At 53.6% G+C, this 12,034-nt stretch overlaps 3 protein-coding genes across 3 annotated transcripts; 1 reads left to right on the forward strand and 2 right to left on the reverse strand.

Annotated features, from left to right (window-relative positions):
* Positions 1 to 186: 186 nt before the first annotated feature.
* HER10_EVM0004660 (uncharacterized protein) lies at positions 187 to 5,965 on the reverse strand (the record flags this gene model as incomplete). Its single annotated transcript, XM_035474296.1, has 3 exons — positions 187 to 647; positions 696 to 2,550; positions 2,755 to 5,965. 3 exons carry the CDS (start codon positions 5,963 to 5,965, stop codon positions 524 to 526), a joined length of 5,190 nt encoding a protein of 1,729 aa, XP_035327920.1. The 3' UTR covers positions 187 to 523.
* A 2,012-nt stretch (positions 5,966 to 7,977) lies between these two features.
* Positions 7,978 to 10,859, reverse strand: HER10_EVM0008077 (methyltransferase domain-containing protein). The gene is made up of 2 exons (XM_035477612.1): positions 10,635 to 10,859; positions 7,978 to 10,572 (listed from the first exon to the last, which is right to left on the reverse strand). The coding sequence occupies exons 1-2, from the start codon at positions 10,800 to 10,802 to the stop codon at positions 9,868 to 9,870; spliced, it is 873 nt and encodes a 290-aa protein (XP_035328230.1). The 5' UTR covers positions 10,803 to 10,859; the 3' UTR covers positions 7,978 to 9,867.
* Positions 9,249 to 9,773, forward strand: HER10_EVM0002115 (cupin 2 domain-containing protein; the record flags this gene model as incomplete). The annotated part of the gene is made up of 2 exons (XM_035471841.1): positions 9,249 to 9,311; positions 9,384 to 9,773. 2 exons carry the CDS (start codon positions 9,249 to 9,251, stop codon positions 9,771 to 9,773), a joined length of 453 nt encoding a protein of 150 aa, XP_035327663.1.
* Positions 10,860 to 12,034: the final 1,175 nt, after the last annotated feature.

Here is a 12,034-nt window from a genome sequence, read left to right on the forward strand (position 1 = left end):
TCCACCTTACCTCCCTATGAATACGTAGGTACCTTACTTACCTCAACGTACCACCCTGACTACGACGGACAGTGAAAATGTTATAGTACTTAATCAAAAAGAAGAAGCAAAATAACAACAACAATCAGCGACTTCAAGCATAATAGAACAGTCGCTCCGTCGAGAGTTGCTTTGAGGGAATTCTTCTGCCCTTTCCATGTAATTACTGGCCTCCTCGATATATACTACGCCAGCCCCGAGTTCTAGGCGGAGTTTAGGCCGCCCAGCAGAGGCGCACTCTACTTAAATAAATATCCAAGAAGCAGACGAGCACCAAAAAAGTACACGCTTTGCGAGACATAACCAGTGATCCGAATGCGTCCCTCCTTGCGCCATCGCTGCAACGATCAACGAGCGTCTCAAAACAGGCGTTTTCACGACGAATCCCACCCAAAGTCTACCGCCTTGATGCGGTCTCCGCTGCACACGTATTTTCTTTCTTTTCTCACAGAGCTCACAGTGAGCTCTCCAAGGCCTCTCTCCCCTAGACGTCTTTGCCGCGAATCTTGGAGTACAACACCGTATCGAAAAAGTTGTAATTGGGGTCCAGCTCGCAGAACGGGTGCTGCGAAAGCAGGACATCTGCTGTAGGTCGCTCCAGCGGGTTTCTGTAGAAAGTTAGTAATGAGCTGATGACCATGTGGGATCATGCTTACACAGTGAAACAGTCCAGCATGAAAGCGATGGCCAGTGGACTGATTGTTTCCCGAACTTCATCAGGGATAGGCGGCGTCTCTCCATTGGCGATCTTGTAGATGGCTCCGACGGCTTCCTCTTTGGACCAAGGTCGTCGTCCAGCGAACATCTCCAGGACAACGCAGCCCAAACTCCAGATGTCGACCTTGGCGCTGTAGCCCTTGCCTTCAGAGCGGATAACCTCTGGTGCCATCCAGAAAACTGAGCCCTGCATCGAGTTGGACTTGTCGTTACCGTAAATGTTGTCCGTCTTCTTCGAGATACCGAAATCTGAAATCTTGCAAGTTCCGTCGAGATCTAGCAAGATGTTGTCCGCCTTGAGGTCGCGATGCAAAATACCCTCTCTGTGAAGGTACGCAAGACCAGAAAGCATCTGCCGAGTGAGTGACGAGACGACAGACTCCTCAAACTTGCCGTGCTTGCGCAGGCAAGATCCGATACTGCCACCAGAAATGTACTCGAGGAAAATACTGATAGAGGTCTCCTTACGCTCGCATCCAAGGTATTGCACAATGTTGACATGGTCAAGATGCTGCATTGTCTCAATCTCCTGATCGAGAGCTGCCACCAGCTCACGCATCTTGGCCTTGTCGCCCTGCGCAGCCTTGGGGTTGACCTCGACTTCCTTGACAGCCAAGAATTCTCCGGTCGTGGCATTCATACCGAGGTAGACACGGCCATATGTACCCTTACCAATGAGCTGACCCTTGAACCACCGGAACGTGGTCTGGCGTTTGGGGATGGTGTCCTGGGGAATCTGCGGCATGACCATGCTGCCTCGCTGATCGGGCCGAATTTGTACAATATTGGCATTGAACATCTTTGTGCTCTTTCTCCTCATCAGTACTGATGTGTTCTGGGTAGCCTGGCCAGGTTGTGTAGTTGTCGTCGTGGTGAACCGCTTATTAGCCTCATGGGCGCCACGGGCAACCTCACGAATGGACTTCATCCGGCCTAGGCCGCCTGAGCGCCGAACACTCCTTTGTGCCACCGACGCGACCGACGCAGGACGCTCAAGTGCCTTGAGAGTAGACTCATCCGATCCAAGCGTATCGTTGTCATTGTAAAATGATCGATTGTTGGAAATGGCCGCACGAAGACTTGGTGGTGACTGAGGTGGCGCCGGACGTTTGGAGGCTTCCTTCTCCTCTCCCTCGGCGATGGGAGACGGTGGGTTGGCCTCTGCCTCGCCTTCTTCCAGTACGGGTTGATCAAGATCCAGGTTGGGGAAGAAGTCATCGAGGTTATTAATAAGGGCGTCGGTGGTCGGACGGTTGGCCCAGACGTCCTTCTCTACAAAAGACTTCCTCCTGCCCAGCTTGCTATCCTCGGACTCCGATTGAGGCGTGTTTGGAGTTCTGCGTGAACTCTTGCCGCTCCTGGCACTCATGAGAGCGTCATCTTCTTCGCCTTCGGGGGTTCTGTTGCTTGCACTGCCCAAAGACTTGGGAGACGTGAATGACACTGAAAGCTGCTTTCCCTTAGATCTAGACGTATTCACCGTCAAGTTTGGCCGCTTGTCAGTAGATTCATCAGGCGAATCGTCGCCGTCAAAGATGCGAGTGATCTTTGTCGGCTTGGGCTTGGCAGCAGCGATGGGAATTGCAAACAGGCCGTCATCTGAGTCATCCCCTGAATCATCGCCACGCTCTGGAGCAGGTGGCGGAGCAGGCTTCTCAAAGCTGACTTCGGATTCCAGGAAGTCAAAGTCCGGCCCGTGAGACTTGCGACGGTGAGGCTGGGGTGGTGCACTCTGGGGAAATGGTGGGGGATTCATGGAGCTGGGGCTGATCTCGCGCGAGGCAACTCTGTGTACTGTTTGGTTTGTTTTAGCTGCCATTCCTTTCTTAGATTGCCTCCGCGGGATCGGAGTACCCTCGGGAGAGTAGTCCGGCACAAAGAAGGGCATGTTCCCGCGACTCCAGGTCAGAGTGCCGGGCGAGCCAGACAACGCTGATTGAGGGCTGTCTCGGCCCGAAAACGACTTTGCAAAGTCAACAGATGAAATAGCTCCCTTACCTCGGTCTGAGTATTCGTTGCCTAAAGCTGGTTGCGATGACACTCTGTTGGGCGACTTGGATCTTCGGTTGGCGTTAACGCCAACTGCCCCAAGGCCTCTGCCCATGCCCACAAGTGCTGCACCAATTCCGGCGACAGGCTGGCTCGAAGTCTTCTTCTTACGGTCTCCGTTCTGGCCGGGGAGCTCCATATCCTCGAACAGAGTCGAGGGCCGTCGCGGCGTAGGAGCTCCATCGGCAGACGACCGCATCGCATGCCCCGTCTTCCGACTCAATGAGTTGGCTTTGAGTAAGGTAGCTGATGGGTCACTCGGCGGCGCAGGAGGCTTCCGCACGGGGAACAGCACTTCCGGCTTCTTGTCCTCGTAAGGCGATTGGCGTGGCTGGTCGAAGTCGACGGTCCTGCCGTGAATACCATACGGCGTAGTAGCACTCTCTGGCGTGTTGCCGGAACCAGCAGCTTTGCGTCTCTTTTCGAGGTACTCACGCTGCTTACGCTCCATCTCGGCACGGTACTCGCTTGCTTCTTGAGCAAGCATCTTGTCATCTACCCTTTCGCCGGTCATGGTGTTTTGCCTCGATGTTGGGGGAGAAGAGCTGGATCTTGTCCGCGACAACCCGTTCAGTCGGTTGTATGCCTCCTCGTCAAGGGATGTATGCGTTGGATTGCCATTGGCGTGGCCAGAGCCTTGAGGCGCATTTCCACCTTGACGGATGAAGAACTTGAGGGTCCCTGTCGCGTCGGCCCTATGCTTGCGATTATTTAGGAGTTTCTGGTCGTCCAGAGCGGTCTCATGGTTGAATTTGCCAAGCTCGGTGAGGTAAATTTGAGATGTCGTGGCATCCATCAGACCCAAATTGCTACAAATGACGAGACGAAGGTCCATGGCCGTTTCGGCCTCGGTGATGTCGCACATGCGATAATTGTATCCGTCCAAGGTAGCCAGCGCAAACACTCTGTTAGGGCCAGGACGTCTAGACTTGGCCGAGTCCTTTTCGTGAACATCAAAACTGGATCCAGGTCGAATGTCCAAAGAGGTTTCGCTGTTGTTTCCAAAGCGGGAGCCAAAAGAATGAGGCTTGAAGCTGAGAGCCGGAGATGTCGGCGATTCCATGTCGTCGGGGCTTGGGAAGCCGTCTTCTTTCTTTTGCTTGTTCTTTCTCGACAAGAAGCTGAGACTGAGGAAACTCTTAGAATCCTTAGCAGAGGACGGAGGCTCAGTGCCGGCTGAACGATCGCCAGTAGAATCCTGCGGCGACGGACGCCCTCCGTCTTGCCCGAGCCGCCGAGGCTCGCCGTTTCGAGTGGCTTGAATGATGTCTGCAATGTTCATCCCACTACGCAGCATTTGAGTAGCTTCAGGTGGGATACCTGACCCGTAGATAGCGGCGTTGGAAGATACAGAATCTGTGCTATTCCTCGACCTGTGTCCAAACTTGGTCGAATGAGGAGATGCTGACATGTTACCAGCGGAGGAGGGGAACAGCGAAGCGCTCTGAGGATTTGGACTGCCGTTCGGGCTGTCGGTCCGCAAGGGGGGTGGACGGAATGTGCCCTCGCCGGACTCGCTGGCATTTGGACTTTGCCGGCGGACCCCATCCCCATCAATCTGCTTCATGATGTTTCTGTGGTTTGAATCTGAGCTCATGGTGCTGTTTAGAGTTGGCATGGTCGTCGATCTCGTTTGCGAAAATCGACGGCCGCCAAAACCAGGCCCCGGCGCTTTGATAGGCGTCTGCCGTCCATCAGTCTTTGGGTGTTCACCCACACGGGTAATCATACTCACGTTGGGAGACTCTGCCATATCCGTCCCAGCGCTAGGTAAGTTATTGCCGTGGTTCACCGACTCTTTTCGGCCATGCGACGAGACTTTGGAAGGGTCAGCCGGCCGGCCGGTCACGATGCTTCTGATGAGACGTCGCATTCTTTTGCCTTCTTCTCGCTCCCGCGGCTGATCCCAGCCCGTGCCGCTGTTTGTGCACTCGACAGCCAATCTTGGGTACACTTGCTGGTGCATCATGCCAAAGTTACCCCGACCACCGTGCATACTACCGAGCTCAAGGAAGTGAGCACCATGCAGATTAAGCCCCTTGAAAGTTTCCTGCCAGTCCTTGGAGAATTGGTTCGTAGCCAGCCACAACAGCACCTTTTCCAGCGGCCATTGCGCCGCCAGCTCTGGGTGAATGCTGGAGGTGCTGATCGTCGTAGCATTGGAGGTCGTTGACATCCCACGGCTGTGCATTGCTTGAGCGTACATTCTGTCCCTCCCTCCTGACACATCGTCTTGCGGCGTGGTCATTGCCGTATCGCCGCTGGTCTGACTGTTGGTAGGCCATGAGCTCTGAGAGGTTGCCGAGAATGTGGCATTTTCGTCAAAGCCGCCTAGACCAGGTATTCCAACGCCTTCGCCATACGTGTCGCCTTGCGGTATGTAAGTTGCCGACATAACATGTTCGTTCGGTGGAGGTGGCGGGGGTATCGATAGTGTCGTTCCCGTCGCAACCTGCGCGTGTAACTTTGGATTGTAGGCCTGGTGTTGTCCTGGCGGGGGAGGTGGCATATTGAAGCCGCCACGACCGTCGTACATGCGCCCAAAGGCGCCGTGCCATGGTGCCTGGCCTGCCATTGCGCTTCCAGGCGGTGGCCCTGGAGGCGGCGGAAGCATCATCCCACTTCCTCCCGTTGCGCCAGGAGCAGAAGGGAATCTCGGGGGCGGAGGAGGTATCGACATCATGTTGCTCATCTGGCCTTGCACGGGCGGCGACATAGGCGGCGGTGGAGGGGGGACCTGGAAGGGTCTCGAGGGGTCGGTCGAAGAGGCATGTCGCTGGGTGTTTTGATACATGGTCGGCGGGGGAGGCGGGCCAGCTCTGGTGGCTGGCCTCGCGGGATCGAGCCCGAGTAGAGGTGTTGTCGGAACGGAGCTCGCAGTCGAGGCCCTCGGGCGAAGACCGCCGGCGGAAAGAAAGTTGGAGTTCCTCGGCTGAGGATACGGCGAGAGAGCGCCGTTACCGTTGAGGTTTGGAGACAGGATCTTTGGTGTTGTTGAGGTCGTCGTCGAGGTATGGGTGGGCAAGTCGTTGACGTTAAAGACGAAGCCGTCGAGATTGTGTATCTCGTCTCTGGATCGAGGCACAGATGGGAATGGGCTCGAATTTCGGTCGTGGGTATCAGATCGGGTCGCAGAGCGTTGGCGCGAGCTGGTGCTCATGGTATGCCAGGTATGGATGGTATGGGTACGCGGCACATGGCAGGGGTGGTGGTGTGGGCTGGTGGGCGCGAGCGGGCCTTCAGACCGTAGTCATGTTGCGGTAAGGCGGCGACCGTCGCTGTATTGGCACCAGGGCGTTGTGCCTAATTATCGTAGATCGTGTTGGTGGTCTTGGCGAGCAGCTGCTTGGAGTTTGACTCTCTCGGGCGCGCTAGGTATTTCTGGAGAAATTCGTCAGGTTGTAGGAATGTTGAAGAGAAGAAGACGAGAACCGAATGGGGACTTTTGACGGGAGAGAGGGGTGGGTGGTATGTGAATGTAAGGTAGCAGCCGTTCAATGTCTTTCAGCTTACGGATGTGGATAGGTAGTGGCAGGCTGGCTGGCAGGGTACTGGTATGTTGTGCAAAGGCGGGCAGATAGAGACAGAACAGAAGACAAGCCCACAGAAAGGACAGTACCTATACTCCGTACCCTGGGTAGTTGAGTACTTTGTAGCGCGCTTAGAGAATGGCGGATGCGTGTGAATGCTGGAGGCTGGGCCGCGACGAGGTGCGTCTACACCAACTCTTTGGGCTAGTGTTGGCAGGGTATCTCTAAGACTGCAGCGAGTGGCGGCAGAGCATTCGTAGATGGGATGAGACTGGTCGAAACTGGCGTGGGAAGTGGACGTTGGCTTCGGCTCTGGCGTGCGTTATCCCACGCACACGCAGCTTTTGGCGGGGGGCGGATGTGCCGTGCAGATCTCCGAGCCAATGAAGGCACCGTGAGTGTGTGACGAGGGGCTATTCGTACAGCCTATCCGTACGGCAACGACTTCTTGCGCTGGTCGTAGGATGGAAGAGTGCGACTCGTGAGTTTCTGGCCGGTAAAGAATCCCGTGTGGGCTTCGGCGCAGGCGATAGGTACAAAGGCGCAATTACGGGTACTTTGTAGAACGATGTCAGGACTCGATGATGGTCAGTGACTCGTTTGGGGTATACCGTATGAATCGTCGTCGGTAACAGCTTGTATAGATAGAGTGCGATCAAAGACAATGCTCATGTGTCGTCGTGTTTCTGGGTTCGTGGTGTTTTGTCCAAGTCCAAGATGTTGCCGTCTTGTTCTCGGCAGCAGAGGCCAATGGAAGCCAGGCGCGCGCAGTGCAACCAAAAAATGGAAAGGACCTGCCTGCTCGGTTGATTCCTTCCATGAGCACACAGCACCTCATCCCAAAGGTACGTCCTCGCAACCATGACATCGGCTTCCTCAGCTGGGAGAGATCTCGAGGTAGGTAAGGTACCTTGAGTACGAATATTGTAGAGATACCGGTACTTTCAGGATTCTCCGTTCCAACCCCAAATCCCAATGTCAGCTAAACCCAATTCCAGCCTCATCCCAAGATCCAAGAGTAAGACACACCTACTCCAGAAAGCAGCTAGACCCAGATCAATGAATCCACCCGCGACCCGACGCAGGGCCCCGTCTGTTTCATTTGGGCCTTTCCAGGTTTGCATGAGGGTCAGGGTAGCGGGTGCCCACCTCGCGCTACCTTATTAGCCTGCCGCTCTAACACGAACAATTCATTTCAACTCGACCCCCTTTGCTCGATATTGTCAAATTGAACGAGGTACCATCACTCGGTTTTGATACCGATGGAGATGAAGAGTCATTTGCAAGTCGCAAGGTAAGGGGTTTGCGGTTCAGATGCACGACTATCATATGCAGCCCACCACGTGAGAATAAGTGCTCATCGGCGTGCACAAATTGAGGTACATGACTGGGTATTATCGGAAGCGTATCGAAAGCATCAGTGAATACCAACAGAACCAATGTGCCAATCCCTCCTCTTAAAGCAGCAAGGCACACAAGCGCTCCTCCAAACCTCCCCGCCGCCAGACCGACGAACCGGTGAGCCGCGATTCTCACAAAATGCAGCCAACCGCCCGCATCGCTCTCGACGTCTCATTCGCCAGAATCCGACAAGCGCCATCTTAATGTCTCCGGCTCCCCTTGTGCCTTCCTCGTCCTCCAACTTTCAGCCTCTGCTGTCCTCGTCCGTCCTTTTGAGTGAGAATCAGAAATCAAGGCCCAAAGTTCTTTCAGGTTTCAACCGTGCGACGTTTGAAGTACCCGTACCGCATTGTGGTCTACCCCAGACCCGGCCACCGGCCTTAGTCCCCGCCCCCGGTCCCGCAGGAGCTTCTTTGCCACGGAGCATTTTCAGCCTCAACCTTAAGAGGCAGCTGCAACTTCTCAGCTCATGGGCTTCACTCAACCTTCACAATTGGAAAAAGATGTTCTGCTCTAGAAATTTCCATGTCTCGCCGAATATGGTTTCTCGTATAATGTACCTACTCTTCGACGCAATCGCCAGGCATCGCTACTCCCTCCCTCTCAAGGCCCAAACACCCCCATATCGCTAATCAACCACATATAGAAAACATACTTATAGCATCATCTACTAATACCCCATTCCCAGCAACAGTTCGTTCATTACCGGGCAAACGGCCCAGCTGGCCGACGTCATCCCCCACCACTGAAACCAAATATCCACAACCATCCAACTCATCGATGATGAACATGCATAATTCGATCGAGACGGTCTATTTCGATGGCAGGACTTGACCCGTCACTACTACCGCCTACAACCATCTCTGCGCCCATTGTTCCGTCAATGTCCACAAATTGCCCCAGACAGTATCCAACAGAAGTGTGCTATACGAATCCAGGAGATCCAGCCCAGCCCTACATCAACCTCTCACCGCGACATCCTTCTGTTTCACCTTTGAGTCTCGCCCATCATAAGGAAGTTATCTGCCTCAAGTAGACATATACGACCACACTCATCGGAAAATTTGGGATACTGTCGGTATACACGTTAGCAGGGCAGCCTTGCGGCCGGTACTGCGTATCTCATGGTCACGTTGATGAGACAAGGATATTCTCCGCCTCACCGAAACAACCCCGAGGAATATCAAAGATATCACTACTGGAATGTGCCGCGCTTGACGCCGTGTTAGAAAACGACCGCCGTTAGCGCCACGCATACCAAGGACATCGAGTCGCTACAGCTCAGCTTATCATACAATACGACGTGACCAGTTTTCTTTCAAGCAGAACGATCTCCCCACAGTTCGGAAAATACTTATCAACGCGTCTAGCATGCTACCTAGGCTGTGCAGCTCTGCCGGACAGACAACACAGGAAAGCCATCATATCAGACTTGTTTCGTTTCAATCTCTACTTCATTGAGTCAACTCCTTCGAAATCAGAGTTCTACCCGGGATGTCCAAGACACTGGTCATGGAAACCACGACACAAACTGCTGCAGAACCTCGAGCAGATGATCGCCTCGATCAAGCCGCTGTGCCTTATTGAGGGCCCCGTCTTCCAGCAGTCCCCGACGATCTTGTCATTCCCGGCATCTTTGATATCGAGTGTGACGAACGCCTCTGGGTCCCGCAGGCCCCGGGCGTTTGGTTCCGTCCGCTCCTTTTCTCCGTCTCTGGGGGCTACTTCGTCAACATCCTCCGCGTCCGCCGCTCCGGTATTCTCTCTCGCCATCGCCACGCCGGCGCTGTCCACGCAACAATCTTGAAAGGTAGATGGCACTACCTTGAGCACCCATGGTGGGCCACCGAAGGAGGCTACGCGTATGAGCCCCCGGGAGACATTCACACGCTCGAAGTGCCCGAAGATGTCAAGGAAATGGTTACAATGTTCCATGTAACGGGAGCGTACATCTACGTTGACCCAGATGGAGTGCCTGTCGGTGTGGAAGATGTCTTCAGCGTACTCGTTCGACGTCTTCATCTACTTTTTCTTTAGATTTTAGAAAGTGTTAATCTGGAGAGAAACCGGAGGTCATGAATGGACCTCATGATGCCGAGGCAACATTACTTTTGCTGTGTTCTTACATACCTCAAGACTTCCGCGTTACCTCAAAGGCAAGTAAGCGCCATTGCGAGTCCCACCAAGATGGCTTTGCGACGCCAAGTCGGTCTCTCATGGAATCATCATCGTACATCTCCGCTTCGACCTTCCAGCACGACCCAGTCGCCTCGGATAAGTCGGCCCATAGTGCCCCCCATGTCTGCACGTTATGCCGCAGACTAGGCTTTCCATTCATGCCAAGAGACACTTCGATACCATCGGTATGCCCTATGGTATGTCCCAAAATAGCTACGCCAGGTGCCGCCTTCAGCAGTCGAATGACTCTGAGCAATGCCTTTGTCTGGTCGTCTCGATTCCAAAGATGTAAACACATTCCCAGGTGGGCCGAATCGAATTGGTGCACCATATCTTCGAGAGTACCGTCCTCATCGTCCAGGATGTCTGCTACGATGAATTCGGATTGGAGTGATTGCTTATCCCGGAACAGCTCGTAGCCCGCGTCGACGAACCCTTTCTCAATCTCCAAGCCCACGATGTTCTGTGAAGGAACACCATCGTAAACCAACTTCCGTATATCCTGACCTATACAGCAAGCAACGTCCAGATGCTTCGCGTCGGGACTTTTGAGTCGATCAACAAGAGAACTATACAGAGGCATGCGGTGCAGGTAAAAGTCCAAGAATGAGAAGCGACCAACGCATGGGTACGGGAAGACATCCCAAATTTTGTCGCGCTTCGTGCCAAACCATTCAGCAAGGCTACTCTTAGCAGAAAGTTTCTGAAAGGCGAACGTACCAGCGTCAGTATGTGGGTTTCTACGGTTTCCGGAGGAACCCGCGCGTATTCCTCCAAAATTTCTCTCGCATTTCTGAGAACCTCGATTCTGATGGATGTGCTATACCATGGCGAGGACTTGTCATTGTCTCCAAGCACAAGAGGCTGTTCTCCAACGCTCAAGGTCATTTTGCGGTGCTTTGCTCCTGCAGAAAGGGCTGTTCTAGTGTTGGCTGGATGACGAGTGTACCTGGGCGACCAGCATTCAGCGGGGTTCACGGATACTGCGCTCTAATATACCCCAGCTTACTAACAATAACCTACTCTCTCCTGATAGTCTTTCCTCGCAAAGATTCGCTGTAGCTTACACTAGCTGACACCAAATACCCGAAGTCGGGTGATGATTGCCTCATTGGGGAAGCCCTCACCGATGTCGCTTCTGACTACGCCCGCAAACATTGTTTAAAGTTGTTTCGCGCCAATTGTTTGCCGGTGGTTGTACATACTGCCTGCCGTACGTTGTAAGTCCTCGAAGAGCCAGAAAACACCCAGTCCAAAAGCGAAAGTGAATCCACGTGCGCAAAATTGCATGCACAAGTGGGAGGTTGATAAGTAGAGTTTGCACGGCATACCTAAGATGAACATTGGGACCACGGATAATGATAGTAGCGGTGACGAAGTTGTCACTTCGACCATTGCCAGTTGCCGTCACAGAAGAATCATGGCGTGGCCGACCCCAAGCCAGTTGAGATTTGACATCTTGGGGCCCATAGCCAGCCGCATGACAGGCTTACCATCTTCTGCAACTGATTCCTTCTAATGGAATGCCTTAATTTGCTTCGAGGTTCGCAATGTGCAGGCCAAGTTCCGGCTTGAAAGCCACGGCGGAGCCCGGGCGGTCAGTGGCGGCCGCTTATCCGGTCCGTTAGTGGGCCACATCCAGCCCGGCTCGGCGTTTTCATTCTGACGACCGTGAGTGTATGAACTAGGACGCACGTTAAGGCTGCAACAGAGGAGCATGAGACGAAATTACCCGGTACTGCCGACTTCGAGAAGAGTTTAAATGCAGAAGGGGGAAACAAATCGCCATTCTACTGTCCTTATCCGAATAACCGTTGTAGCAGGACTACTACTAATGAGGGCCGGGTAGGTACCTTAGTCAAGTCAGCTAAGCGCAAAACTTAGCCCGTCATCGACGTGCGTGTCATCGAAGCCTAATGTACCTAATCTTACTAAGGTGATGTTGAAACATCGGATGGATTTGCAGGGTCTCTCGGTTTGTCTTAAGTGCTTGCTAGGTATGAAATGATTAAGAGGCGATTGGGGACACGCTCCACTCAACATGACGTTCAAACATCGCGAACAATTACGGGAGGTCATCATGAGTAAAAAAAAAAGTATGCTCCCCATTAACTCCCTGA

The sequence above is a fragment of the Colletotrichum scovillei genome (genome assembly GCF_011075155.1).
Source record: "Colletotrichum scovillei strain TJNH1 chromosome Unknown Contig00010, whole genome shotgun sequence".
Lineage (NCBI taxonomy): Eukaryota > Fungi > Ascomycota > Sordariomycetes > Glomerellales > Glomerellaceae > Colletotrichum > Colletotrichum scovillei.